The sequence below is a fragment of the Ictalurus punctatus genome, chromosome 7 (assembly GCF_001660625.3).
Source record: "Ictalurus punctatus breed USDA103 chromosome 7, Coco_2.0, whole genome shotgun sequence".
In the NCBI taxonomy this organism is placed as follows: Eukaryota; Metazoa; Chordata; class Actinopteri; order Siluriformes; family Ictaluridae; genus Ictalurus; species Ictalurus punctatus.
Genome location: NC_030422.2, coordinates 21,992,726 through 22,017,283, shown reverse-complemented (window position 1 = coordinate 22,017,283; position 24,558 = coordinate 21,992,726). Strand labels below are relative to the sequence as shown.

Below are 24,558 nucleotides of genomic sequence, written 5' to 3'. Positions count from 1 at the left end.
GTTTCCACAATATCTTAAGGTTTAGTTACTCAAGTAGGATTGATGGTAGACTTAATGTAGGTTTTGCTTGTTTCACATCTGTCTAAACGGCTACACTGCTATAGTTTCATTAACTTCTTTTCAGTGTTGTTTATTCTAAGCATGTTATATTTAGAACCAATCTGAATTACAGGCATGGATAGCATGACTACAACAAACAATTACAGTTGCTTATGAGGAATAATATTCAAATGACCGGACTTTCACAAAAATGGCACCACCTTGCACTACAAATTCAAGAACTGTACTAGCACATATTAAAATTGCATATACAAAACATTCTGCTAGGTATACACATATCTACCTTTATATAAACACCTGCAAAAAGAAATATGTCTGCTTGGTGCTAAAGAGTAATAAATTTAAAGAGTATTATTTAGAGATGCACCGATACAAAATTTCTCTGCCAATACCGATAACCTGTGTAAAATTTTATCAGTGCAGAGATTACAGAGCTTACAAACTGCAGTTTTGTCGTCATTCCACACAAGAGACATCTTTACACACAGCACGTAATCGATGTGTTTTCCCACCCTCTTTTGATTGACAGGATGTAATCGGCCCTGATCATCGGATGATTTAAACCTAAGGTACAACTATTTCTCAGTCATGCTGCTGTCACTATGCAGTGCTAAGTTTACTTCTGTCCTTTAAAAGAAATGAATTTAGTAGATTTGTTCAGTCCTTCAAAAGCTAAAAGGCTTTAGTCCTATTTTTGGTCAGCATGGGCACTCTGACCGGTCTGCAGCTATGCAGCCCCATACACAGCAAGCTGCGATGCACTGTGTTCTAACACCTTTCTATCAGAGCCAGCATTAACTTTTTCAGAAGTTTGTGCTAGAGTAGCTCTTCTGTGGGATTGGACCACACGGGCTAGCCTTTGCTCGCCACACACATGAAGAGGCATTGGATGTTCATGACCCTGTCAACGGTTCATCGGTTGTCCATCCTTGAACCATTTTTGGTAGGTACTAACCACTACATACCAGGAACACCCTGTTTTGGAGATGCACTGTCCTAGTTTTCTAGCCATCACAATTTGACCCTTGTCAACATCGCTCAGATCCTTGCCCATTTTTTCTGCTTTGCAGCAGATCAACTTCAAGAACTGACTGTTCACTTGCTGCCTTATATATCCCAGCCCTTGACAAGTGCCATTGTAACAAGATAACCAATGTTATTCTCTTCACCTCTCAGTGGTTTTAATGTTATGGCTGATTTCTGTATAATTAATTCAGTGTCTAAATGTTTTTTATACTCTATACATTTTGTAGAAGATTTGAGTGATCTTTGCCAGTTCTGTGGAGAAGACATCAACAACAGTGATCCAGGGTTGGCACCTGCTTGGGTAATGGGACATTTTTATTTTAAAACTTTCTTAATAAAAAAAAAAATAGTAATACCTTCATTTTATTGGCCCTTTCACTGCAGGTAAACTTGTAACAGATAAGTCTAATCTAATGTAGAAATAAAATAATTTTTCACATTTTAGTGATGATTTAAAACATTGCATGCAGGTGTGACCCCAGATGGTGAGGTGATAGGATTATCGAGACAGATGTCTTTCTGAATGATAATTACAGTCACGTATCTCATGTAATCTACCCATCACTGGCTCATAACCTCCTGCACACTGGTTACTGATCCCTCCAAGTAGGCAAAACTTTATCATAAGGTTTCTTTTAAAATTTGGTTCTATATAAAATGTTTCTTGGGTTAGGAAGAGAGGCATTCACAAGAACCATCACAGCCAGCGGGAATGTCCTAACAAATGCAAACAGAAAGTCCCCCCCCCCCCTGCCTTTGTCCCACACAACACAACAAACAACACCTTCTAAATACACGCTATATAAATATAAATAAAATAATCAGTAAAACATTACAAACACATACACTTACTTGCTCACATCCTTATCTACGCCTGGCCACAAGAACATGTTTTCTATCCTGTCCTTCACTTTTGTTAATTTCTTACACCAGCATGTACTGAAGAATAGACCATGGTTAATTGTGACAGTATTTTCCAAAAGTGTCTATGTTGTGTGTTTTTGTTTGATTAAAAAGTATATAATATATTAAATTATTAATTAATTTCAATTCAGAAGTGGCACAGTGGCTTAGTGGTTAGCGTGTTTGCCTCACACCTCCACAGCCCTGTGTGTGCGGAGTTTGCATGTTCTCCCCGTGCTGCGGGGGTTTCCTCCGGGTACTCCGGTTTCCTTCCCCAGTGCAAAGACATGCATGGTAGGCTGATTGGCATGTTCAAAGTGTCTGTAGTGCATGAATGGGTGTGGGAATGTGTATGTGATTGAGCCCCCGCCTTGTGCCCGATGCTCCCTGGGATAGACTCCAGGTTCCTCGTGACCCTGAAAAGGAATAAGCGGTAGAAGATGGATGGATGGATCTTAGTCTTACTTTTGCTAATTCTAATGAAAGTTTATAACAGTTAAGGTTACAGTTATGGTTTAGAGATATGTTTAGAGGCAGGATTAGCATTAACATCTTTTCTTCTTTTCTCTCTTCAAATTGTTTGCAAATTTAGGTTCCTTCAACTCATTAGTGTAATAAATTTAAAGCCTGACATATAAATATAATAATGCAATACAAATAGAGATGGTACTAGATTTACTCTCAGGGCATATGAGCATGAATATATCATTTCAAGAGATCTCTGAAGAGAGAGTTGCATTGTAAAAGTCTAATATATTGTCCAACAATAGATTGGTTCGCTTTACTGGTTTCTTAATTAGTCAGTGTGTATGCTCTGTGTGACGCATGTGTTTAGCGTTGTCATTCTGAGCTCCTCCAAGACCCATCTCATTCAGATGTATATTTGTTTGGCCCTGCTCTCCTTCTGTTACTAGGCCAGGAAAAAAACTTACTTTTTGTTTTTGTTTCCCCTAAAAATGAGCTCTGACTTGTTCAGTCAAAGGATGAAACACACAGCACCTCACCAATATCCAGCAATCATAGTCTTACTGAGCTACACACATAAGCCAGTAGCAAAGGTTTTTTAAAAAAATTGTTTGTTTTTATTTTAGCAGAAATGAACCCCCCCAACCCCTGATTTTACTATGACTGTAATTAGGCTTTTCACAACATTTTTGAAGGTAATCACAAACACATCAATATATGTCACGTTATGTCATGTAATTCACTGTGATGCATGTGTGCGTTTAGCCACGCATATACCATCTGTGTGACAAATGGTGTAGAGAGATAAAGTGGCCTTTGGGATCTAAGGTTTTGTGTTTGCTCTGTTTAATGGAAGTCTGGACATTGTTCCTGAGAGTAATGTAATGTAGAATGGCGCACAGAAAGGTTCACACTCACATGTTTTTTGACCTTTTCATCAGAACTATATCCTCTGTGTTTTGTGCTCTCTGTTCTGTTACCACTGTGAAATGTGTGTTAACTCCTAGAGCACCCTATTATCTTGTTTTCTTAAAAGGGATGATGTAGGGAGTAATGGCTATATCTGGGAAATATACAAGTTTCATTTTTCCCATGTTAAATGGCAGAGAATAATGTTGGTAATAATGGTTGTTTCAAGGAAATGTTCTGTAGGAAATATAGATACACTATTCTTTTCCCTATGATATAGGACGATGAGAATAATGTAAAAGAATGGTCCTTTGTTATTTTCTTTGTCATGGTTTAATCTATGGCATGAAAAAACATGACCGTTTTTAAAGGTTAATTAAACAAAATGTTACAATGCACTGACATTGAAGACTTTTCCCCCTAAATGTTAAACATCTTACAGAAAACTTCATTTTAAGGATTAAAAAGTTTATCTTTTTTTAAATAACACATATTTATTGAGTCTCATGGCTTCTCATACCATTGCTATGCTAATGACACCCAGCTCTATTTGTCTTTCCAGCCATGTTTGTCCTTGTCGGACATCTCGGTCTGGAAATGGGAACACCACCTTAAGCTCAACTTGGCAAAAACTGAGCTTCTCGTCATCCCAGCCTGCCCCTCAATCAACCACAACCGCACTGTACAGCTTGGCTCAACCACACTCAAGCCAACCAGGACAACCAGGAACCTTGGGGTGATTCTTGATGACAGCTTGACCTTTATTGACCACATTTCAACAACTGCACGGTCCTGTAGGTTCATCCTGTACAACATCAAGAAAATCAGACCCTATCTCACTGAACAGGCTACACAGCTACTTTTCCAGGTTCTTGTCATCTCAAAACTGGACTGTTACAAGGCACTACTCTCGGGCCTCCCAGCCAGCTCCATCAAACACTTTCAGATGATTCAGAATGCAGCAGCACGCCTCGTCTTCAACCAGCCCAAAAAAACCCATGTCACACCTCTCTTCATCTCCCTTCACTGGCTTCCTGTAGCCGCCTGTATCAAATTCAAGGCCTTGATGCTCATGTACAAGACGTTGTGTGGAACAACACCCTACTACCTCAACACTCTCCCTGAGGTTTACGTTCCCTCACGCAATCTGCGATCAATCAATGACTGACGCTTAGTAGTGCCTACTCAACGTGGCTCAAGGTCCCTTTCCAGAACCTTCACACTATCTGTTCCTCGCTAAAAACCCACCTCTTCCGTGAACACCTAACCAACCCATAAAAAAACAAACAAACAAACAAAAACCCTACTCTGGCACTTACACTTCTACTCTGCACACGTTGCTTATTGAATAACTCAATTAAAGATATATTGTATGGTAGTACTACTTGTATTGTTCTCTGCTTGAGATATTGCTTTGCTTGTATTTTCTCATTTGTAAGTCACTTTGGATAAAAGCATCTGCTAAATGAATAAATGTAAATAATTCTGAATAATACTGCAAGTGTATGGAAAATTATATTATAAACCAAGACCAAATTAATGTGCATACATTTATAACAACACTGATACGCAGAACAATATTAGTTCACGTTGATTTGATGGGCTGAAAAAAAATCATTACTAACAACATTCCTAAAATTAGAACGTTTGTTATGAACACCTCATACTCTATTTTTATACAGCAAAACCAGGGGAGAGCGCGAACGCAGTCCCCCACTACCACAAATTATGCAGTCGAGATTCCCACATTTGGGGAATTCGCAGGGGTCAGCACAACCGGAGTGCAATGGCTGAGCCTCGCCCTGGGTGAACCACCTTCTTGATCATGGTATCTCCCCTGCCAGGTAAGTATGAGTTGAATACGGCCTGCGGAGCGCCGCTACAACCACACACACCCTTTACCATCATGGTGAGTGACCTTTACTCACTTATTACACACACACATATCCACATCTATACAACACAATCTATACACTGCTGATAATGAATAGTGCGATGTGCTCGACGATGTGCTCGTTTATTTCACAATAAAATTACATATGAAATCTCCCATGATGCACTGCTCCTGAATAAGTAATAAGAGCTACGCTACCCCGGAAGTAGTTTCTTTCTTCTTTTAATCTGACTTGAACACTCGGTTGACAGTTTGAGTCGATCCAGGAGAAGAAATGCGTTTCTACACAGGACAGAGAGTCTGATACAACACCAATACATTAAATATCGACACGAAATAAAAACCGACCACTTCCGGAAATAACACAAGGACAGCTCGTGCTGCATCCTTAACGTCACGCGCGTGTTTATTTATTTACTTTTTAAACATATTTTTAAACTTTTTAAACATTTAAACTCCCCCGCTACCCTTTTCCTATCTTTTGCTGTTAAAATACAATTAAAATCCCCTGCTACAATTAACGGCACCCTCCCTAGCATGTGGGACTGCAGGTCTTCTAAAAGTTCATACCTTTCATTTTTTTCCCGTAAAACCATACACATTAAGAATAGTAAAATCCCTGTCTAAAAAAGTCAGATTGGCTAAGAGTGCCCGTCCATCTCTCACCACTGTGCTGCCCTTCACCGCGATATTGGGATTATTTATTAAGATTGCGACCCCATCGCATTTATTAAAATTGGAACCACTCCACACCGAGGGTCCCGGGGTCCACAGGTCTTCCCATTTCCTGTAATTATATAAAAAGGGCAAAGCACATTCTTGCAATAAAATCACATCTGACTTAAAAGATTTTAAAAGGGATAATACACTCTGTGCTCTCAGGGTGGACCTCACACTTCTCACATTGATGGTTGAGATTGTGAGGGTCATGAGCAGTATAGTAAAAAAGGTATAAAACAGTGTTAAAAACATGCAGAGACAACGTTAAAAACAAATTAAAGGCATATGATTTCTTGTGACACTTGCTCTTCCTTTATCCCAGTGGGCCTGGGTTCAGAAGGGCAAGTGTCTGCTGCCTTACGGGCCACGGAGGCATCCTCTCGCGGCTCCTTTGGCGACGATGTTCTTAGCTGAGGGTGCAAGAAAGAAACCTCATTTGGGGGCTCTGAGGGCCACAAACGGTTCAGATCTTCCGAGGAAGAACTGTCCCGCCTATGCTCTGCCCTCAGTTTCTTCTCCTCTGTTACCAACAGAGGAGATCCCGCAGGTCTTTTCTGCACCTGAGCATTTGGGAGAGGACTGTCTGGCCCACTCTCCCCAGATACTACAGTTAGCTCTGAAACTGTCTCCATGGAGGAAGCCGTCCCTTCCTCCCCTTCCTCCATTTCCTCTCCTTTATTTTCCGGGGAGGGGGGGCTTCCTCCCGCTGGTTGTCTGACTCCGCCCCTAAGGCCGCCCCACTGTATCTGCTCAGGCCCTGAAGCTGACGGGAGAGTAGCCTTTCCCGCCAAATCCACAGGGCCCGCCTCCTTCTCCGTTGTTTGCTCGTTTGTTGTGTTTGTGGGGCGGCCATCTTGTTACCTTTCAGTTTGTTGGCAAAACTTTTTGGGCAATCTCTGTAGAGGTGGTTTGTCTCCCCACACAGATTGCACCGTCTGCCAATGGTGCACTCATCGAAAACGTGACCAATTTCTCTACATTTTCCGCATATTATTTCTTGGCATGCGTCGGCTAGATGTCCCATCCTCCCACACTTACGGCAGAGTTTGGGCATCCCTTGGTAATGAATGTAGCCTCTGTTCTCTCCCAACACAATCATCGAAGGCAGATGTCTCAGGCCCTGGTAGCCCCCAGCGTCTTCCCATTGTTTAATGGAAATCCGCCAGGAACAATTCCAGATGCCGTCCTCATCCAACACTTTGACTGGTTGTCCGCGAACAGTACAAAATCTACCCAGCCATACGCAAATGTCATCCCCAGTCACCGTTTCATTAAACATCCTAACAATCACCGTTTTAAGTGAATTATCAGAGAGTTTCTCCACGGTGAACATGGAGAAATGGGCCTTACAACCATCAAACCGTTGCCAGAAATCATTTAGCAGAGATGCAGTCCGAAAGCTAACATCAAAACCTTTATTCAGGGGCAGAGTCACCAGACAGTTCAGTTCATCGGGTTTAAAGCTAAGAGATTTTTGGATTAGCTTCCTGGAGAAATCAAGGCGTGACATCCCCAGGAGCTTTCCATCCACTTCTTTAAATAAAAAGCGCACGCTGTGGTGCCTCCTCATGCTGGCACGAGCAGCCGACATTTTGGAGGCACCACTAGCCTATACATACATACCTAAATAAATAAATAAATAAACTACAATAAATAGTTAAACAAATATAAAACTAAACAAAATAAATATTTTGAAAACGAAAAAGGAAAAAAAGAATTAAATAAATGAATTTGTACTTACCTATTTACAGTTTCACTGGCTCGATGGTACATTCACCAACTGAAGCTGAAGATCACAGGATCCGCACAAATTTCCTCTCTGAACGGTTTTGCCCAAAACCACGAAAAGGTTGAGAGCAATGGCCGCCAAAGAGTCGATCGCAGTCTCTTCCGATTGAACTTAGCCAAAAGGCCGAGAAGCCGATCGTTATCACTAGTTCCGCTATGATTGGCCATTCCAGTGTATTTCTATTTCAGTGTACTCAATGGTCGCAGCTTTCCTTACGTGCGGAAAGGGAGGGGCTATATCAGGCTCAGATGCTGAACGAAAAAAAAAAAGATGTTTACATTGCCAGCAGCCACAACTTACTATGTTGATTTTAAATTGTGCAAGCAAAATTCGCCTGACTGTGACGATTACGCCTCAGTCTGACGGTGACTGAGGTCTTATTGGGCATAAAATGAACCATTAACATAAACAGTAAAATGCAGCAATTCATCTTTGCTATCTGTTTGGCTATTTCGCTAATGCTAGCGCCATCGCGTGTTTCACATAATTTGCCCTCGACCGGGAAACAGCATATACTTCCGGTTAGTACTATACCAAAAGTGTGCCATTTGAGACGATATTACCCTTCTAAAATTCATACACTAGATGGCAGAGTGTATAGTGCATAGTGTAAGTGTAAGTGTATATTATGTCATTCGGGGCAACTTCTGACTTCAGCACTCAATTGACAGTTTGAGTTGGTCCACACAGCAAAATCCCCAGTGTTGATTTAACACCCACAGTGTTGAATTCACACCCTACAGGGTTTATATAAGTCCATTGGACTCATATAAACACTCAGGGTGTTAATTCAACACTAGGGACTTTACTCTGCAGGAGAAGAGATGCGTCTCTACACATATACATTACTTTTACATCTATTCATTTAGCAGATGCTTTTATCCAGAGCGACTTACAAATGAGAAAATACTAGCAAATATATAATTAAATATCGACATGAAATAAAAAACAACCACTTCCGGAAATAACACAAGGAGAGCAATTTTTAAAAAATTAATATATGGTCCTCGGGTAGGGGACATACCAGATATTAAACTGACAAGAACAGATTTTTATTTGTAAAAAATTTTATTGACACTTTTTTCTTCACATTCACAATTTAACTGATTTTTCCTCCTCAATCAATGAACACAGACAACATTTGTGATTTATAAATAAACTTGTGTAACATACACAAAACAGGACACTACAAACTTAAAATGTTGATTTTATCTTTAAACTTAAATTCTGGTCATTTTCCTGTTTTTTTTCTTTTCTTTTCCTTTTTTTTGAATATCATAAATTAATTGTGCTTGACTGACTAACAAAGAAATATTGTTGTTACTAATGGAAACCTTGTTTTTATTAAACCAGTTTGAAGGTAACCCATGCACACACCAACATTGGGAAACAACTTTTAAAAAGACCTCGCACCCAAAACGGGCTGTGACCCTGAACAACCATTCCCACAGATAACTATTAAGTAGCTTCTGTACTAAAAGTGGAAGACTTTTACTACAGGAAAGGGTAGCAATGAAAGAAAAAATATATATTATTTTATTAGGTATCCGACACTAATTAACGGGGAGAATTGAGAAAGAGATTATTTTTACAGTAAGTAGTAACAGGAGGACACTGAAATTATCTCACGTATATCTCAAGATATAACACCTTACATTAGTCATGATATTTAAACATATTCACAGCAATATTACTTTTTATTGTTAATGATCTATAAACATTTGAATGACTGCAATTTTCACGGAGTGATCCAACCATTCATGCATGTTTCTAAATTCCCACGATTATACTAACACAATTAAAAATTCTGATTTTAGTACAGCAAAATCAGGGGAGAGCGCGAACGCAGTCCCCCACTACCACAAATTATGCAGTCGAGATTCCCACATTTGGGGAATTCGCAGGGGTCAGCACAACCGGAGTGCAATGGCTGAGCCTCGCCCTGGGTGAACCACCTTCTTGATCATGGTATCTCCCCTGCCAGGTAAGTATGAGTTGCTTTTCCATCGGCTACCGACTGCACCACAGCACACACTGTTTACCATCATGGTGAAAAATATAGCACTTAAATATTAAACACACATCCAAGTGTAAAACACTACAGCCTAAAAGGACTGAAAAAAATATCACGTTTTATTACACTTAAAGTCGTGTGGTCGTCTATTTTCTTAACAACAAAACAGTATAATACTTCCCATGATGCACTGCTTCTGAATATGTAAACGAGACCTACACTGTCCAGAAAACGGCTTTTGTAATTGTAGCATGTGCACTAAAATCACAACTGTCAGTCCAGGAGAAGCAGCGTATTGCTACACGATAAGCAATGAGAGTCAGCAAAAATATTTTTTCAACAATTTTATGAAGACTGTTTGAAAGCCTCGCTACAATTAGCCCCGCCCCCTTGGTATGCAGCGAGTTACAGCCAAAATAAAACGACGTCTCTACAAGAAATCTCACTTCCATTCATTTAATTACCAAATAAATAAGGAACTGAGGTAGAAAAGCAGCTTCATACAAGTGATTATATCATCACAATCTATGAACAAAGAGATCTGAAAAAAACTCGCATGAAAGCAGAAGTTTCTGTCCGACCCGCAATGAGAGTCCGGATATATAGTTCCGGGTTGATAGTTCCGTCTGCCACAAATTATGATTGATGTGGTTAATAGATTATGAATAATAAATTGATACATTAGTAGTTTATATTAATATTACTAAATATTAATATTAATAAATTTGAGCTGTTTGATAAATTAAGTTAAGCAAAATCAAGCGCAAGAAATAATTCTTTTCGTTGTAGAACTACAGTGCGTGTTTTAATTCATCTATAAATACAATAATTTAGCCTTTAAAATGATTTTGGCACGCTATAAGTCAGGCTTCCAATAAAGACAGCTGTCTTTCTACGATTTTTTAAAACAGAAAATAAATGACTTTACTGTGAGGTAGTCAGGTACAGTTTGGTTTAAAACTGCAGCCAAAAGTCGGAGTAGCGAGTTTGGTTTTCATGGCAGATAAATTAAGATGTATGTAAAAGTACAGACTTGTACAAATCCACACTGGTCCTTTATGAACAATTAAAAATCCTTTTCTGTAGTGAACTATGAATTCAGCGTAAACTGTGAATTCAGTGAGACTATAACCCGCTTAAATGCAAAAGTTCCACAAACAAATTAATTACAAGTATAGCGTTCACTTCCGTGTAAGTAATTACCACCACAAACATACAATCATTATCTTTCATTGACAGTAATAAAAGGGGTGCATCATTAACGTCACGCGCGTGTTTATTTATTTACCTTTTAAAAATATTTTCTTGTTGAAGCAGTTTTCGTAGCTATTTCTATTGGCAGTTAGTTTAAGATGAAAATATTACAATTATAAACTGACGCTAATGTTAAAAAAGCGGTTTTATTGAAGTTCACGCTACACATACAGGGATAGACAACAGTTACTCTGATCACAACGTATATCACAATTCAAAGATTTTCACTGCAAAATCCATTCCATTATCTTTTCTTGAACAGTATAGAGGGGGTGCACCGTTCCCGGAAGTACTGCAATACCGGGTCGATGCGTGGAGTGGACGGAGCAAGCCCCTATTCCATCTCCCTGCTCCAAAAATCAATTTAATATATGGTCCCCGGGTAGGGGACGTATCAGATATTAAACTGATAAGAACAGATTTTTCTTTCGAAAAAAATTTTATTGTCACTTTTTTCTTTTTTTCATATTCACAGTGTACACAGTTTTTTTTTCCTTCTCAGTTCATAGACATTTTTTTTTTTTTTTTTTTAAATAAATAAATAAACTTGGGTAAAACAATTTCTTATTTTAAAAACTGTTTAAAGGAAAAATAAATAAATACATAGATTGTGTGTGTAAAAAACTATGAATAAAAGTGTCCATAAAATCGTTTCGTTTTTAAAAACAGTTAAATAATTCAATTGATTACTAAAAAAGCAAACATATATCTTTATATAAAACACACAAAATAAAAAACCACTTAAGCGTCCTCTCTTTTCCAAGATCGGGGGTGAGTCCTTACCAAGGGCGCCCATCACACTGCTCTCCAGCCACGGCCAAGGCCCGTCACTTCCGGTGCCCAGAGGAGATCCTCTACCCTCCGGCTCGCTGCTCCCGTAGCCTTTGCAGGTGAGGGCGCATCTACGAGCGGCCAGGGTCGGTGGCGGCCGGGACCTTTCTCGTGCAACCCCGGCCCCCTCCTCCGAATGTCGCCGCGCGGTAAACTCCACCACACATATTCACTAACCTTGGTCAGAGTATGTCAGTATGAGATAGGTTTTAGACGACCTTAGACGACCTGGGACGACTGAGCAGCTCCGAAACGGCAAATCTTGGGGGTGTTTCCAGTATGCAGTAGTTAATACCTACCAAAAGTGGTGCAAGGAAGGACAACTGGTGAACCGGCGACAGGCATTTTCTAAATAAATGAACAGACCGAAATTAAAACTATTTAAAAGGAACAGATTATGTATTAAATGGTCAACATTTTAACAGATGACGGAAATATTGTTTTGGGTTAAAGTAATAAATAATAGTTCGCCTCTTGGTGGCCAAATGTGGTATTGCAGGGGGAAAACCAGAAACGTGACTGTTGGCAAGCATTAATTTACACGATTCACATTTCTCACTTTAACTATTTTGTACGAATATTTATTTGGTAAAGAGTAGGCATAATTTAGGCAATACTTCAATCCATTTAAAAAAAAGTGCATCACAGGTTCTGGTATTCAGAGGTACACAGATGCAAAACATGGGTCTTTTTGTTTGCAGTTTTAGCACTACTCCAAAACACGAAGACAGAAAGTGCAAAGCGTGCTTAAACTGCAAACATGAAGACTCATGTAGTGCACCTGTGCAATGTTTCAGCAACACATGCAATATTTTCTGAATCAAAATTTGCTCTGAGCCCTCTCTTACTTTCACATGGTGCTATTTCTTTACCATCCAGTAATAATTAAACAGATCTGGTGAGGGTTGGTGAAGGCCAGCTTTGTCATTTGCCCAAAACTCAGATAAAATGTTTCCACAATATCTTAAGGTTTAGTTACTCAAGTAGGATTGATGGTAGACTTAATGTAGGTTTTGCTTGTTTCACATCTGTCTAAACGGCTACACTGCTATAGTTTCATTAACTTCTTTTCAGTGTTGTTTATTCTAAGCATGTTATATTTAGAACCAATCTGAATTACAGGCATGGATAGCATGACTACAACAAACAATTACAGTTGCTTATGAGGAATAATATTCAAATGACCGGACTTTCACAAAAATGGCACCACCTTGTACTACAAATTCAAGAACTGTAATAGCACATATTAAAATTGCATATACAAAACATTCTGCTAGGTATACACATATCTACCTTTATATAAACACCTGCAAAAAGAAATATGTCTGCTTGGTGCTAAAGAGTAATAAATTTAAAGAGTACTATTTAGAGATGCACCGATACAAAATTTCTCTGCCAATACCGATAACCTGTGTAAAATTTTATCAGTGCAGAGATTACAGAGCTTACAAACGGCAGTTTTGTCGTCATTCCACACAAGAGACATCTTTACACACAGCACATAATCGATGTGTTTTCCCACCCTCTTTTGATTGACAGGATGTAATCGGCCCTGATCATCGGATGATTTAAACCTAAGGTACAACTATTTCTCAGTCATGCTGCTGTCACTATGCAGTGCTAAGTTTACTTCGGTCCTTTAAAAGAAATGAATTTAGTAGATTTGTTCAGTCCTTCAAAAGCTAAAAGGCTTTAGTCCTATTTTTGGTCAGCATGGGCACTCTGACCGGTCTGCAGCTATGCAGCCCCATACACAGCAAGCTGCGATGCACTGTGTTCTAACACCTTTCTATCAGAGCCAGCATTAACTTTTTCAGAAGTTTGTGCTAGAGTAGCTCTTCTGTGGGATTGGACCACACGGGCTAGCCTTTGCTCGCCACACACATGAAGAGGCATTGGATGTTCATGACCCTGTCAACGGTTCATCGGTTGTCCACCCTTGAACCATTTTTGGTAGGTACTAACCACTACATACCAGGAACACCCTACATACCAGGAACGCCCTGAACAGCACTGTCCTAGTTTTCTAGCCATCACAATTTGACCCTTGTCAACATCGCTCAGATCCTTGCCCATTTTTTCTGCTTTGCAGCAGATCAACTTCAAGAACTGACTGTTCACTTGCTGCCTTATATATCCCAGCCCTTGACAAGTGCCATTGTAACAAGATAACCAATGTTATTCTCTTCACCTCTCAGTGGTTTTAATGTTATGGCTGATTTCTGTATAATTAATTCAGTGTCTAAATGTTTTTTATACTCTATACATTTTGTAGAAGATTTGAGTGATCTTTGCCGGTTCTGTGGAGAAGACATCAACAACAGTGATCCAGGGTTGGCACCTGCTTGGGTAATGGGACATTTTTATTTTAAAACTTTCTTAATAAAAAAAAATAGTAATACCTTCATTTTATTGGCCCTTTCACTGCAGGTAAACTTGTAACAGATAAGTCTAATCTAATGTAGAAATAAAATTATTTTTCACATTTTAGTGATGATTTAAAACATTGCATGCAGGTGTGACCCCAGATGGTGAGGTGATAGGATTATCGAGACAGATGTCTTTCTGAATGATAATTACAGTCACGTATCTTATGGAATCTTACCCATCACTGGCTCATAACCTCCTGCACACTGGTTACTGATCCCTCCAAGTAGGCAAAACTTTATCATAAGGTTTCTTTTAAAATTTGGTTCTATATAAAATGTTTCTTGCGTTAGGAAGAGAGGCATTCACAAGAACCATCACAGCCAGCGGGAATGTCCTAACAAATGCAAACAGAAAGTCCCCCCCGCCTTTGTCCCACACAACACAACAAACAACACCTTCTAAATACACGCTATATAAATATAAATAAAATAATCAGTAAAACATTACAAACACATACACTTACTTGCTCATATCCTTATCTACGCCTGGCCACAAGAACATGTTTTCTATCCTGTCCTTCACTTTTGTTAATTTCTTACACCAGCATGTACTGAAGAATAGACCATGGTTAATTGTGACAGTATTTTCCAAAAGTGTTTATGTTGTGTGTTTTTGTTTGATTAAAAAGTATATAATATATTAAATTATTAATTAATTTCAATTCAGAAGTGGCACAGTGGCTTAGTGGTTAGCGTGTTTGCCTCACACCTCCACAGCCCTGTGTGTGCGGAGTTTGCATGTTCTCCCCGTGCTGCGGGGGTTTCCTCCGGGTACTCCGGTTTCCTCCCCCAGTGCAAAGACATGCATGGTAGGCTGATTGGCATGTCTAAAGTGTCTGTAGTGCATGAATGGGTGTGGGAATGTGTATGTGATTGAGCCCCCGCCTTGTGCCCGATGCTCCCTGGGATAGACTCCAGGTTCCTCGTGACCCTGAAAAGGAATAAGCGGTAGAAGATGGATGGATGGATCTTAGTCTTACTTTTGCTAATTCTAATGAAAGTTTATAACAGTTAAGGTTACAGTTATGGTTTAGAGATATGTTTAGAGGCAGGATTAGCATTAACATCTTTTCTTCTTTTCTCTCTTCAAATTGTTTGCAAATTTAGGTTCCTTCAACTCATTAGTGTAATAAATTTAAAGCCTGACATATAAATATAATAATGCAATACAAATAGAGATGGTACTAGATTTACTCTCAGGGCATATGAGCATGAATATATCATTTCAAGAGATCTCTGAAGAGAGAGTTGCATTGTAAAAGTCTAATATATTGTCCAACAATAGATTGGTTCGCTTTACTGGTTTCTTAATTAGTCAGTGTGTATGCTCTGTGTGACGCATGTGTTTAGCGTTGTCATTCTGAGCTCCTCCAAGACCCATCTCATTCAGATGTATATTTGTTTGGCCCTGCTCTCCTTCTGTTACTAGGCCAGGAAAAAAAACTTACTTTTTGTTTTTGTTTCCCCTAAAAATGAGCTCTGACTTGTTCAGTCAAAGGATGAAACACACAGCACCTCACCAATATCCAGCAATCATAGTCTTACTGAGCTACACACATAAGCCAGTAGCAAAGGTTTTTTAAAAAAATTGTTTGTTTTTATTTTAGCAGAAATGAACCCCCCCAACCCCTGATTTTACTATGACTGTAATTAGGCTTTTCACAACATTTTTGAAGGTAATCACAAACACATCAATATATGTCACGTTATGTCATGTAATTCACTGTGATGCATGTGTGCGTTTAGCCACGCATATACCATCTGTGTGACAAATGGTGTAGAGAGATAAAGTGGCCTTTGGGATCTAAGGTTTTGTGTTTGCTCTGTTTAATGGAAGTCTGGACATTGTTCCTGAGAGTAATGTAATGTAGAATGGCGCACAGAAAGGTTCACACTCACACGTTTTTTGACCTTTTCATCAGAACTCTATCCTCTGTGTTTTGTGCTCTCTGTTCTGTTACCACTGTGAAATGTGTGTTAACTCCTAGAGCACCCTATTATCTTGTTTTCTTAAAAGGGATAATGTAGGGAGTAATGGCTATATCTGGGAAATATACAAGTTTCATTTTTCCCATATTAAATGGCAGAGAATAATGTTGGTAATAATGCTTGTTTCAAGGAAATGTTCTGTAGGAAATATAGATACACTATTCTTTTCCCTATGATATAGGACAATGAGAATAATGTAAAAGAATGGTCCTTTGCTATTTTCTTTGTCATGGTTTAATCTATGGCATGAAAAAACATGACCGTTTTTCTCTCTAAAGGTTAATTAAACAAAATGTTACAATGCACTGACATTGAAGACTTTTCCCCCTAAATGTTAAACATCTTACAGAAAACTTCATTTTAAGGATTAAAAAGTTTATCTTTTTTTAAATAACACATATTTATTGAGTCTCATGGCTTCTCATACCATTGCTATGCTAATGACACCCAGCTCTATTTGTCTTTCCAGCCATGTTTGTCCTTGTCGGACATCTCGGTCTGGAAATGGGAACACCACCTTAAGCTCAACTTGGCAAAAACTGAGCTTCTCGTCATCCCAGCCTGCCCCTCAATCAACCACAACCGCACTGTACAGCTTGGCTCAACCACACTCAAGCCAACCAGGACAACCAGGAATCTTGGGGTGATTCTTGATGACAGCTTGACCTTTATTGACCACATTTCAACAACTGCACGGTCCTGTAGGTTCATCCTGTACAACATCAAGAAAATCAGACCCTACCTCACTGAACAGGCTACACAGCAACTTTTCCAGGTTCTTGTCATCTCAAAACTGGACTGTTACAAGGCACTACGCTCGGGCCTCCCAGCCAGCTCCATCAAACACTTTCAGATGATTCAGAATGCAGCAGCACGCCTCGTCTTCAACCAGCCCAAAAAAACCCATGTCACACCTCTCTTCATCTCCCTTCACTGGCTTCCTGTAGCCGCCTGTATCAAATTCAAGGCCTTGATGCTCATGTACAAGACGTTGTGTGGAACAACACCCTACTACCTCAACACTCTCCCTGAGGTTTACGTTCCCTCACGCAATCTGCGATCAATCAATGACTGACGCTTAGTAGTGCCTACTCAACGTGGCTCAAGGTCCCTTTCCAGAACCTTCACACTATCTGTTCCTCGCTAAAAACCCACCTCTTCCGTGAACACCTAACCAACCCATAAAAAAACAAACAAACAAACAAAAAAAAACCCTACTCTGGCTCTTACACTTCTACTCTGCACACGTTGCTTATTGAAGAACTCAATTAAAGATATATTGTATGGTAGTACTACTTGTATTGTTCTCTGCTTGAGATATTGCTTTGCTTGTATTTTCTCATTTGTAAGTCACTTTGGATAAAAGCATCTGCTAAATGAATAAATGTAAATAATTCTGAATAATACTGCAAGTGTATGGAAAATTATATTATAAACCAAGACCAAATTAATGCACATACATTTATAACAACACTGACACGCAGAACAATATTAGCTCACGTTGATTTGATGGGCTGAAAAAAATCATTACTAACAGCATTCCTAAAATTAGAACGTTTGTTATAAACACCTCATACTCTATTTTTATACAGCAAAATCAGGGGAGAGCGCGAACGCAGTCCCCCACTATCACAAATTATGCAGTCGAGATTCCCACATTTGGGGAATTCGCAGGGGTCAGCACAACCGGAGTGCAATGGCTGAGCCTCGCCCTGGGTGAACCACCTTCTTGATCATGGTATCTCCCCTGCCAGGTAAGTATGAGTTGAATACGGCCTGCAGAGCGCCGCTACAACCACACACACTCTTTACCATCATGGTGAGTGACATTTACTCACTCATTACACACACACACACACACACACACACAACACACAACACAATCTACACACTGCTGATAATGAATAGTGCGTTTCTTAACGATGTGCTCGTTTATTTCACAATAAAACTACAGAATGAAATCTCCCATGATGCACTGCTCCTGAATATGTAATGAGCGCTACACTACCCCGGAAGTAGATTCTTTCTTCTTTTAGTCTGACTTGAGCACTCAGTTGACAGTTTGAGTCGATCCAGGAGAAGAGATGCGTTTCTACACAGGACAGAGAGTCTGATCCTTCATTAGGTTTTCTCACCAATACATTAAATATCGACATGAAATAAAAACCGACCACTTCCGGAAATAACACAAGGACAGCTCGCACCGCATCCTTACCGTTATACATTACGAGCATAAACCACCTTCCTACAATAACACTCTGCATTTATAATAAACTATAAATCGTTCCTTCACTGTACCATGCACCGTTCCCGGAAGTACTGCAATACCGGGTCGATGCGTGTAGTGGACGGAGCAAGTCCCTAACGTTAACAAATGGGGAAAAGAAAGAAAAAACAAACAAACAAACAAACAAAACCTGGGTGACATCCGCTTGCAAACCACGGACCATGTCTCCTCTGGGTAAACAGAACAGCTTCTCTTTGTTCATTTTTATGTGGAAAATTGTGTAACATTTGTGATAAGGTACACTATTGTTTCATATGCTGTAACGCCACCATTATTATTAATATAAACCAATCATTAAATATATATTATATTTACAGGATCAGTCAGGCAAATGATTCTGTATTGTTTTACACTGTAATGCGTAGATTAATTGCACTTTAATGTGAATATTTTACAAAAGAAAACCTCTTACCTCCACAAGGATAATTACCAGCTTGACTTGAACAGCAGCAATCATAAAATAAAAAAACAAAACAAGAAGAAAAAAAAAAACACTCCTCTGGCTGTAAATTCTTCAGAAAAAGTTGAGAGGACGGGAGGGCAATTTAAAAGTTGAAGTAAATAAATAATTCCAGCTATATTTAAATCTTGTGGCATATCTTCTGTATTTAGCCATAGAGAGGCTCGTTATCTGTCCTCAAGTTCAAATACATATTTCTTCTTTTCATGAAAACAATTTGAATGGTAAGCATAAAACAAGAACTGTTGCTGCATCCCTAAATGCTCTAATAGTTCCACTAAACCCCATCTCAGTTTTCATTCGTTTCTAACTGACGAAGAACGGTGTATTCATGTTATTCAGCGTCATGAAGGCAAAGGTTTTCAGTTTTAAAAGGGAGTACATATGTGTGCGCCCAGCATTTCACAGAGTCTGACAACTCTTCAACAGGAGGGTTCTCATCGACTTTATTTATTGATTTATTTATTTATTTTCTCGTAAGTTTTAACTATTAGAGCATGTACGGATGCAACGACAATTCCTCGCTGTGCTCGTCGCCTTTGATACAGATTAGAGCGGAAAGTTTGTTTTCGCTATTATTTGAAGATTCCGCTTTGCGAACGCGAAGTGTGATAAATGATCATGCTAATCTTAAAACCACGGTTATCACAGGAAGTTTCCATGACGTGAAAGGCCAAAGGGGTCAAAGGTTATGTAACATTTTTACGGTATCTAGCTGAAAGTAAATAATGCAATGACAACAGAATGTAATTTTTCACAGTTGTTTGCTAAGTAAAGTTGATTGTACTATTGTAGCCTATATTTGTTATAAAATTTATTTTATATAAAATAATTAAGCATTGCCGAAAGACATAATTCATCCCTTTAATGTTCTTAGAGAATCTTGCGTCTTATCAAAGGATTTATTTTAAATGTTTTCTAATATGTAAGCCATAGTCTACGCATTATTTATACAACTCTATTACTATCTATATAACTAACACCAATATCTTACTGTATACAGTATATAAGTTTATACCCATAGATAGCTTATTATTTTCATCGTTTTTAGATGATGCAGAGTTGGTTTCCATATGGGAGAAAATACTTTAATTGGAATTGGTCTAGGTGCAGCTTTTTAAGGAAAATATCAGAAGCAATCAGTGGGAAAACCCATGTTCCCACCACCTTAGAGTGATCAATAAATTATATAGCCTACTGTATTACTTACAATCAACTGCAGCTGTATCACTTTTATCACACACACACGCACAAACATACATACTCATTTGTGTTAACAAACCATAAATGACACTGATAGTAGAACAGTAAATATGAACAGATATCAAAGGTCATGCAGGAGTTTTAGATCACCACCCTGTGTCCTTCATTAGCTGGGGCACTAAACTTCATTTGCTCTTTAATACACAGCTCCTCTTTGTTTGACTTTGTTCACCATTTGGGCACAGAGGCACGGCTGGTATCTGGAGTGTATATGCTATCCGTCTTGATTCTTTTTTTTAAAAATAGTCTTAAATTGGGTGAATTAGCAGGCAAAGTTAAAGAAAAAAGTCAAATATTTTAAAAGATGTGTACAGGAAAGTGTGCACGGTTAGTGGGTTTGATACTCTTGCCCTCTGCGTTTCTGTGTATGATAGCCAACCTGCTGTTGTTCTTCCCCAGTGGCAATGTTTTGGAAATTGATCAAATCTCCTTACAGGTCTGGCTGATGGGAGGAATCTTCGGTGGAGGCTTGTTTGTAAGTAAAGAGCAGAGTCCTTTTCTGTTCAATGGTTGTATCAGAAAAAGTTATTTTAACTTAGCTATGAACCCAACTTAAGTGGATGTATAAACCACTGCTCATTTAGTGTATGTCTCTGAAGTGTATTTAGTGTGTGTATGTGTTTGTGTTGGGGGTGGGGGGGACGGGTGGTATTTACTCTCTTTAATTATCTCTCAGTCTCTATGTTTTGGAGAAATAAATCAATTTTTTAGATTTCAAATTTCTTTTGTAATGTTAGATGATTAGTCTCTTGCATGAGTAACAACTTTTTAAACTGTAGTCATTGTGGATTATGTAAGGTTATAATTTAAGTTTTTAACCATGTCAACATCATGAAGTTGTAAGATCCCATGTAAACAACTGGTATACTATTGTTCAGTATCAGTAACACCCAATATAAACCATGCTAAATTGATTCATGAAGCAAACTTGTAAATAATTATTTTACAGCAGATATAATAACTATCATTGTAGAAACCCTACTATATTTTTATTTCATGATATTTCTTTGTCCATCAGATGCTGTGTCCAAGCTGTTCGGCTATCAGAGCTGGTGGAAAGGGCTGCTGTGGGAACGGTTGCTGTGGAAATCGTTGTCGTGTGAGTAAAACTACTCCAATGCGGGGGAATCAACTCTAGTAGACATGGGGAAAAAAGGAAAAATAGTTTTTTTCTGCTTTCAAAAACTGTGACAGCAGAAACAAAGTGGTTACTATTTGAATGGCAAGTAGCCTACAACGTTCCACAAATCAATCAACTTTGTAAATCAGTAATCAACTTAGTGGAACCATTTACTTTTGCATGCTTGTGCAAAGCTGTCATTTTGAGAACTAATGCAGCCCAAATACTTAATTAGAGTTACTGAGGTTTAGTTTTAGGTGTAGCACTATTTAACTACATTAATACATAGGCCATTTAAGAACAACCCTGGTATTAAAAATATTATTAAGCCAAATGTACGTTTATGTCTGTCTATCTGCATGTCTACAGATGCTGAACTCTGTGTTTTCCTCTGCATTTGGTCTAATTGGGGCAATATACAGCACCAGCGTGGCATCTGCAGCACTGGCTATTGGACCAAAATGTCGCCTGACCTCAGGGACCTGGAACTATCCGTTTGAGAACCTGCCCCAAGAGTAACTGAGCACTAGACTCAAGTCAAATCAATCAAAGTTAAATTATATTTTTGGTTAAGTACTTATGTGTGTGAATGTGCTATAATTGTCTAATTAAAACTTTTCAAAGACATATTTTATTGGTGGGTATAAATTGCGTATATTGAATTCTTTTTCCATGAATCATCTTGACTGAGATTTTAATTTTTTGAATGCAAAAAAAGCCACAGCTTATATTATCTATCTTTTCTCTCTCTGTATGTCTGCAGTAATACCAGCTACTTGGTGGATAAATCTCAGTGGTCTGAGTGTGCTTTCCCAGAAAATGCAGTCCTCTGGCATATTGTACTGTTCTCCATTGTACTAGGTCTGGGTGTCCTGCAGGTCGTGCTTCTTGGGATCCAGGTCATTAATGGCTGCATTGGTTGTATCTGTGGAGACTGTCGAGAAAGGACAGAGGTAAATGTTACAGCAGTGCTTCAACAAAGTTCTGTAGTGGTCTGTCAGGGAGTTGAAGACAAGTAGATCATTAAACTCTAAGCTAGTTCATGGTTGCACATTCAGTGACAGCCAGGGCATACATGCATTTTTTTTGCACTTTGTATCAGTGGCTAAAAGCTAGTTAAGTGCACTCTCAGTAAGGAAGAATGAAACATTGAAAGCTGTCATTAGGACATGATCAATGTTTATTATAAATGAGTTGGATGCCATTTTTATGAGAATATCAAAAATTAATGGGATTTGAAGACATTGGATTGAGGTGGAAATTCTTTCCAAGAGAAATGTAAATAGTGAAGTATAACTGTACACATTTATTTCAGAATCAACTACATTTATTTTAAATAAGTCATTTTTAACTTTTTAAGTTTTCCTAAATAAGTAGTTTTTATTTCGGACACAGGAGAAGCAGCCAAATTACAAGATCCCAAGTCGAGTAATCATACTTTAAACTTTAAATGGAACATGTTTATTCCTCTTTTGCAGGATGATGGAGGATTGTGAATGGAAGATATTATCAAGACAAAATCAAGGGATCAAATTCCATAACACATATTTTGTTCACTGATAGATAGCAATCACATACATATCTATTTATTAACGTGATCTAATTAAATTATACCTCTATAAAAATACATTTTCAACAGTTTCATTTTTAATTTACAACAGGATCTATTTTTATAGTGCATTTCCATCAGTCATCTGAAAGCAATACTGCATATGTGAACATTGCTTAGGAATTTACTGTTAATGTCAACTTTGTACACTGTGCTATTTATATTGCTATTACCATCAATTATTAAGCAATGTGCTATAAATATGTATTAATTATTGACTAAAATTGAGTAATATCTTTACAAAGAGCTTGAAGCTCTCAGGCTCGATAATAAAATTTGTTTTACCTTTGACCCTTCAATATACACAAATAGTGTGTAGGTGTTCTTCTATAAATGAATGCATTTTGATACAACAATAACATTTACATGATTTCTGTGGACTGGAACATTTTATCACTGAAAATATTCAGAACACTAAATTCATTCATTAACATCTTGCTCTGTATATATTGGGACACTAGCAGTGCTTTCGCTTCTCACCAGTTTGAGCTAGGTCCTGCTTGAAAGCATGATCAGGTGCACCCTTGTGGCAGAAGCGACATCTACAGCTGTACAAACAGCTCAGAACAGACTATGAATGTAAAGTGTATGTAGAAAGCATCATCTTGTACAATCATCTTTTATTGATGTTTTAATAATTTGATGTTATTGATGTTCACCTCATTACTGCTATGGATAAGTAAGTAATGCTATTTTAGATCATCTTAAAGTAGCAAGTAATAAGTAACAAGTACTGGGCTTGTAATGAATCATAACAGACTATGTCAGTAATGCTTTTCAGCACTCAGAGACTTCAATACAGACAGGGAAAAATACACACTGTGGATCAGGATTCATACTTTGAGGAAGCTATACGCCCTGATGGTGACTTAACGGTGGTGACATACTGTCTAGCTATGCTCCACTCTGAATAAGCTCCATCAACTGATAAAAATAAACATACCATGCATGTTTTGGCCATATCTGGTGAGGACTGTGAGTGCACTTGTTCTGTCTTATGGCTTCAAATCAGGCATAAGACTCAAGGATCTTATGGCCTTATGGAAAGTCAGAAGGCAGGATCATTGTGGACTATATGGCTACATCTGAGATGATAGCAAAATTGTAACAACTTGCATAAATCAATTTGTCTGAAAACGTAATTATAAATGTTAAAAGGCACACTTTTATTCAAAGTGCTTTACACTGTGTTTCATTCACCCACACAACAATGGTAGAAGAGCTGCCATGCAAGGCGCTAGCTTGCCATTGAGAGCAACTTTGGGATTCAGTGTCTTGCCCAAGGACACTTTGGTATGGGGAGTCACGTGGGCCGGGTATCGAACCGCCAATTCTACAATTAGTAGACAACCCGCTGTACCACCTGAGCCACAGCCGCCCCCATGATCAAGGTTAGGGCTAGAGTCTGGGTTTGCATATGTACATTTTTGTACAACTTAATTCGTATAAAATCATACCACATTGGCCTGAATTGTTTGAATTCCCACATTTTTTTCCCCATCAGCTAAGGTTTCTTTTTCATATATAGAAAACAAA

General features: G+C 38.5%; 2 protein-coding genes, 3 non-coding genes and 1 pseudogene across 6 annotated transcripts; 2 read left to right on the top strand and 4 right to left on the bottom strand.

Annotated features, from left to right (window-relative positions):
- Positions 1-5,051: 5,051 nt before the first annotated feature.
- On the bottom strand, positions 5,052-5,215 carry LOC124628361 (U1 spliceosomal RNA). The gene has a single exon (XR_006982862.1). It is a non-coding gene; the product is annotated as a U1 spliceosomal RNA (small nuclear RNA).
- Positions 5,216-9,594: 4,379 nt separating this feature from the next.
- On the bottom strand, positions 9,595-9,758 carry LOC128633147 (U1 spliceosomal RNA). Its single transcript, XR_008396795.1, has one exon. It is a non-coding gene; the product is annotated as a U1 spliceosomal RNA (small nuclear RNA).
- A 1,543-nt stretch (positions 9,759-11,301) lies between these two features.
- Positions 11,302-11,478, bottom strand: LOC128633148 (uncharacterized; annotated as a pseudogene).
- A 92-nt stretch (positions 11,479-11,570) lies between these two features.
- On the top strand, positions 11,571-17,683 carry LOC128633092 (uncharacterized). Of its 2 annotated transcripts, XM_053681803.1 has the most exons (3): positions 11,571-12,014; positions 14,141-14,214; positions 16,753-17,683. In XM_053681803.1, the coding sequence occupies exons 1-3, from the start codon at positions 12,002-12,004 to the stop codon at positions 17,356-17,358; spliced, it is 693 nt and encodes a 230-aa protein (XP_053537778.1). In that variant the 5' UTR covers positions 11,571-12,001; the 3' UTR covers positions 17,359-17,683. The 2 variants fall into 2 exon arrangements, with proteins under 2 accessions (XP_053537778.1, XP_053537777.1); XM_053681802.1 differs by lacking the exon at positions 11,571-12,014 and having other exon boundaries at positions 12,048-14,214.
- A 198-nt stretch (positions 17,684-17,881) lies between these two features.
- On the bottom strand, positions 17,882-18,045 carry LOC124628364 (U1 spliceosomal RNA). The gene has a single exon (XR_006982865.1). It is a non-coding gene; the product is annotated as a U1 spliceosomal RNA (small nuclear RNA).
- A 2,446-nt stretch (positions 18,046-20,491) lies between these two features.
- On the top strand, positions 20,492-23,321 carry tm4sf5 (transmembrane 4 L six family member 5). The gene is given in 5 exon segments (NM_001201115.1): positions 20,492-20,768; positions 21,312-21,392; positions 21,783-21,928; positions 22,177-22,366; positions 22,892-23,321. Coding segments are annotated over 5 exon segments (606 nt in total). The 5' UTR covers positions 20,492-20,597; the 3' UTR covers positions 22,910-23,321.
- Positions 23,322-24,558: the final 1,237 nt, after the last annotated feature.

Excerpts from the sequence above, each read along its gene's own strand:
- LOC128633092 (XM_053681802.1), top strand. The coding sequence starts at position 14,041 with ATGTTATTCTCTTCACCTCTCAGTGGTTTTAATGTTATGGCTGATTTC. Across the intron at positions 14,215-16,752 it reads CAGGGTTGGCACCTGCTTGG|CCATGTTTGTCCTTGTCGGA; the intron begins GTAATGGGACAT and ends TTGTCTTTCCAG.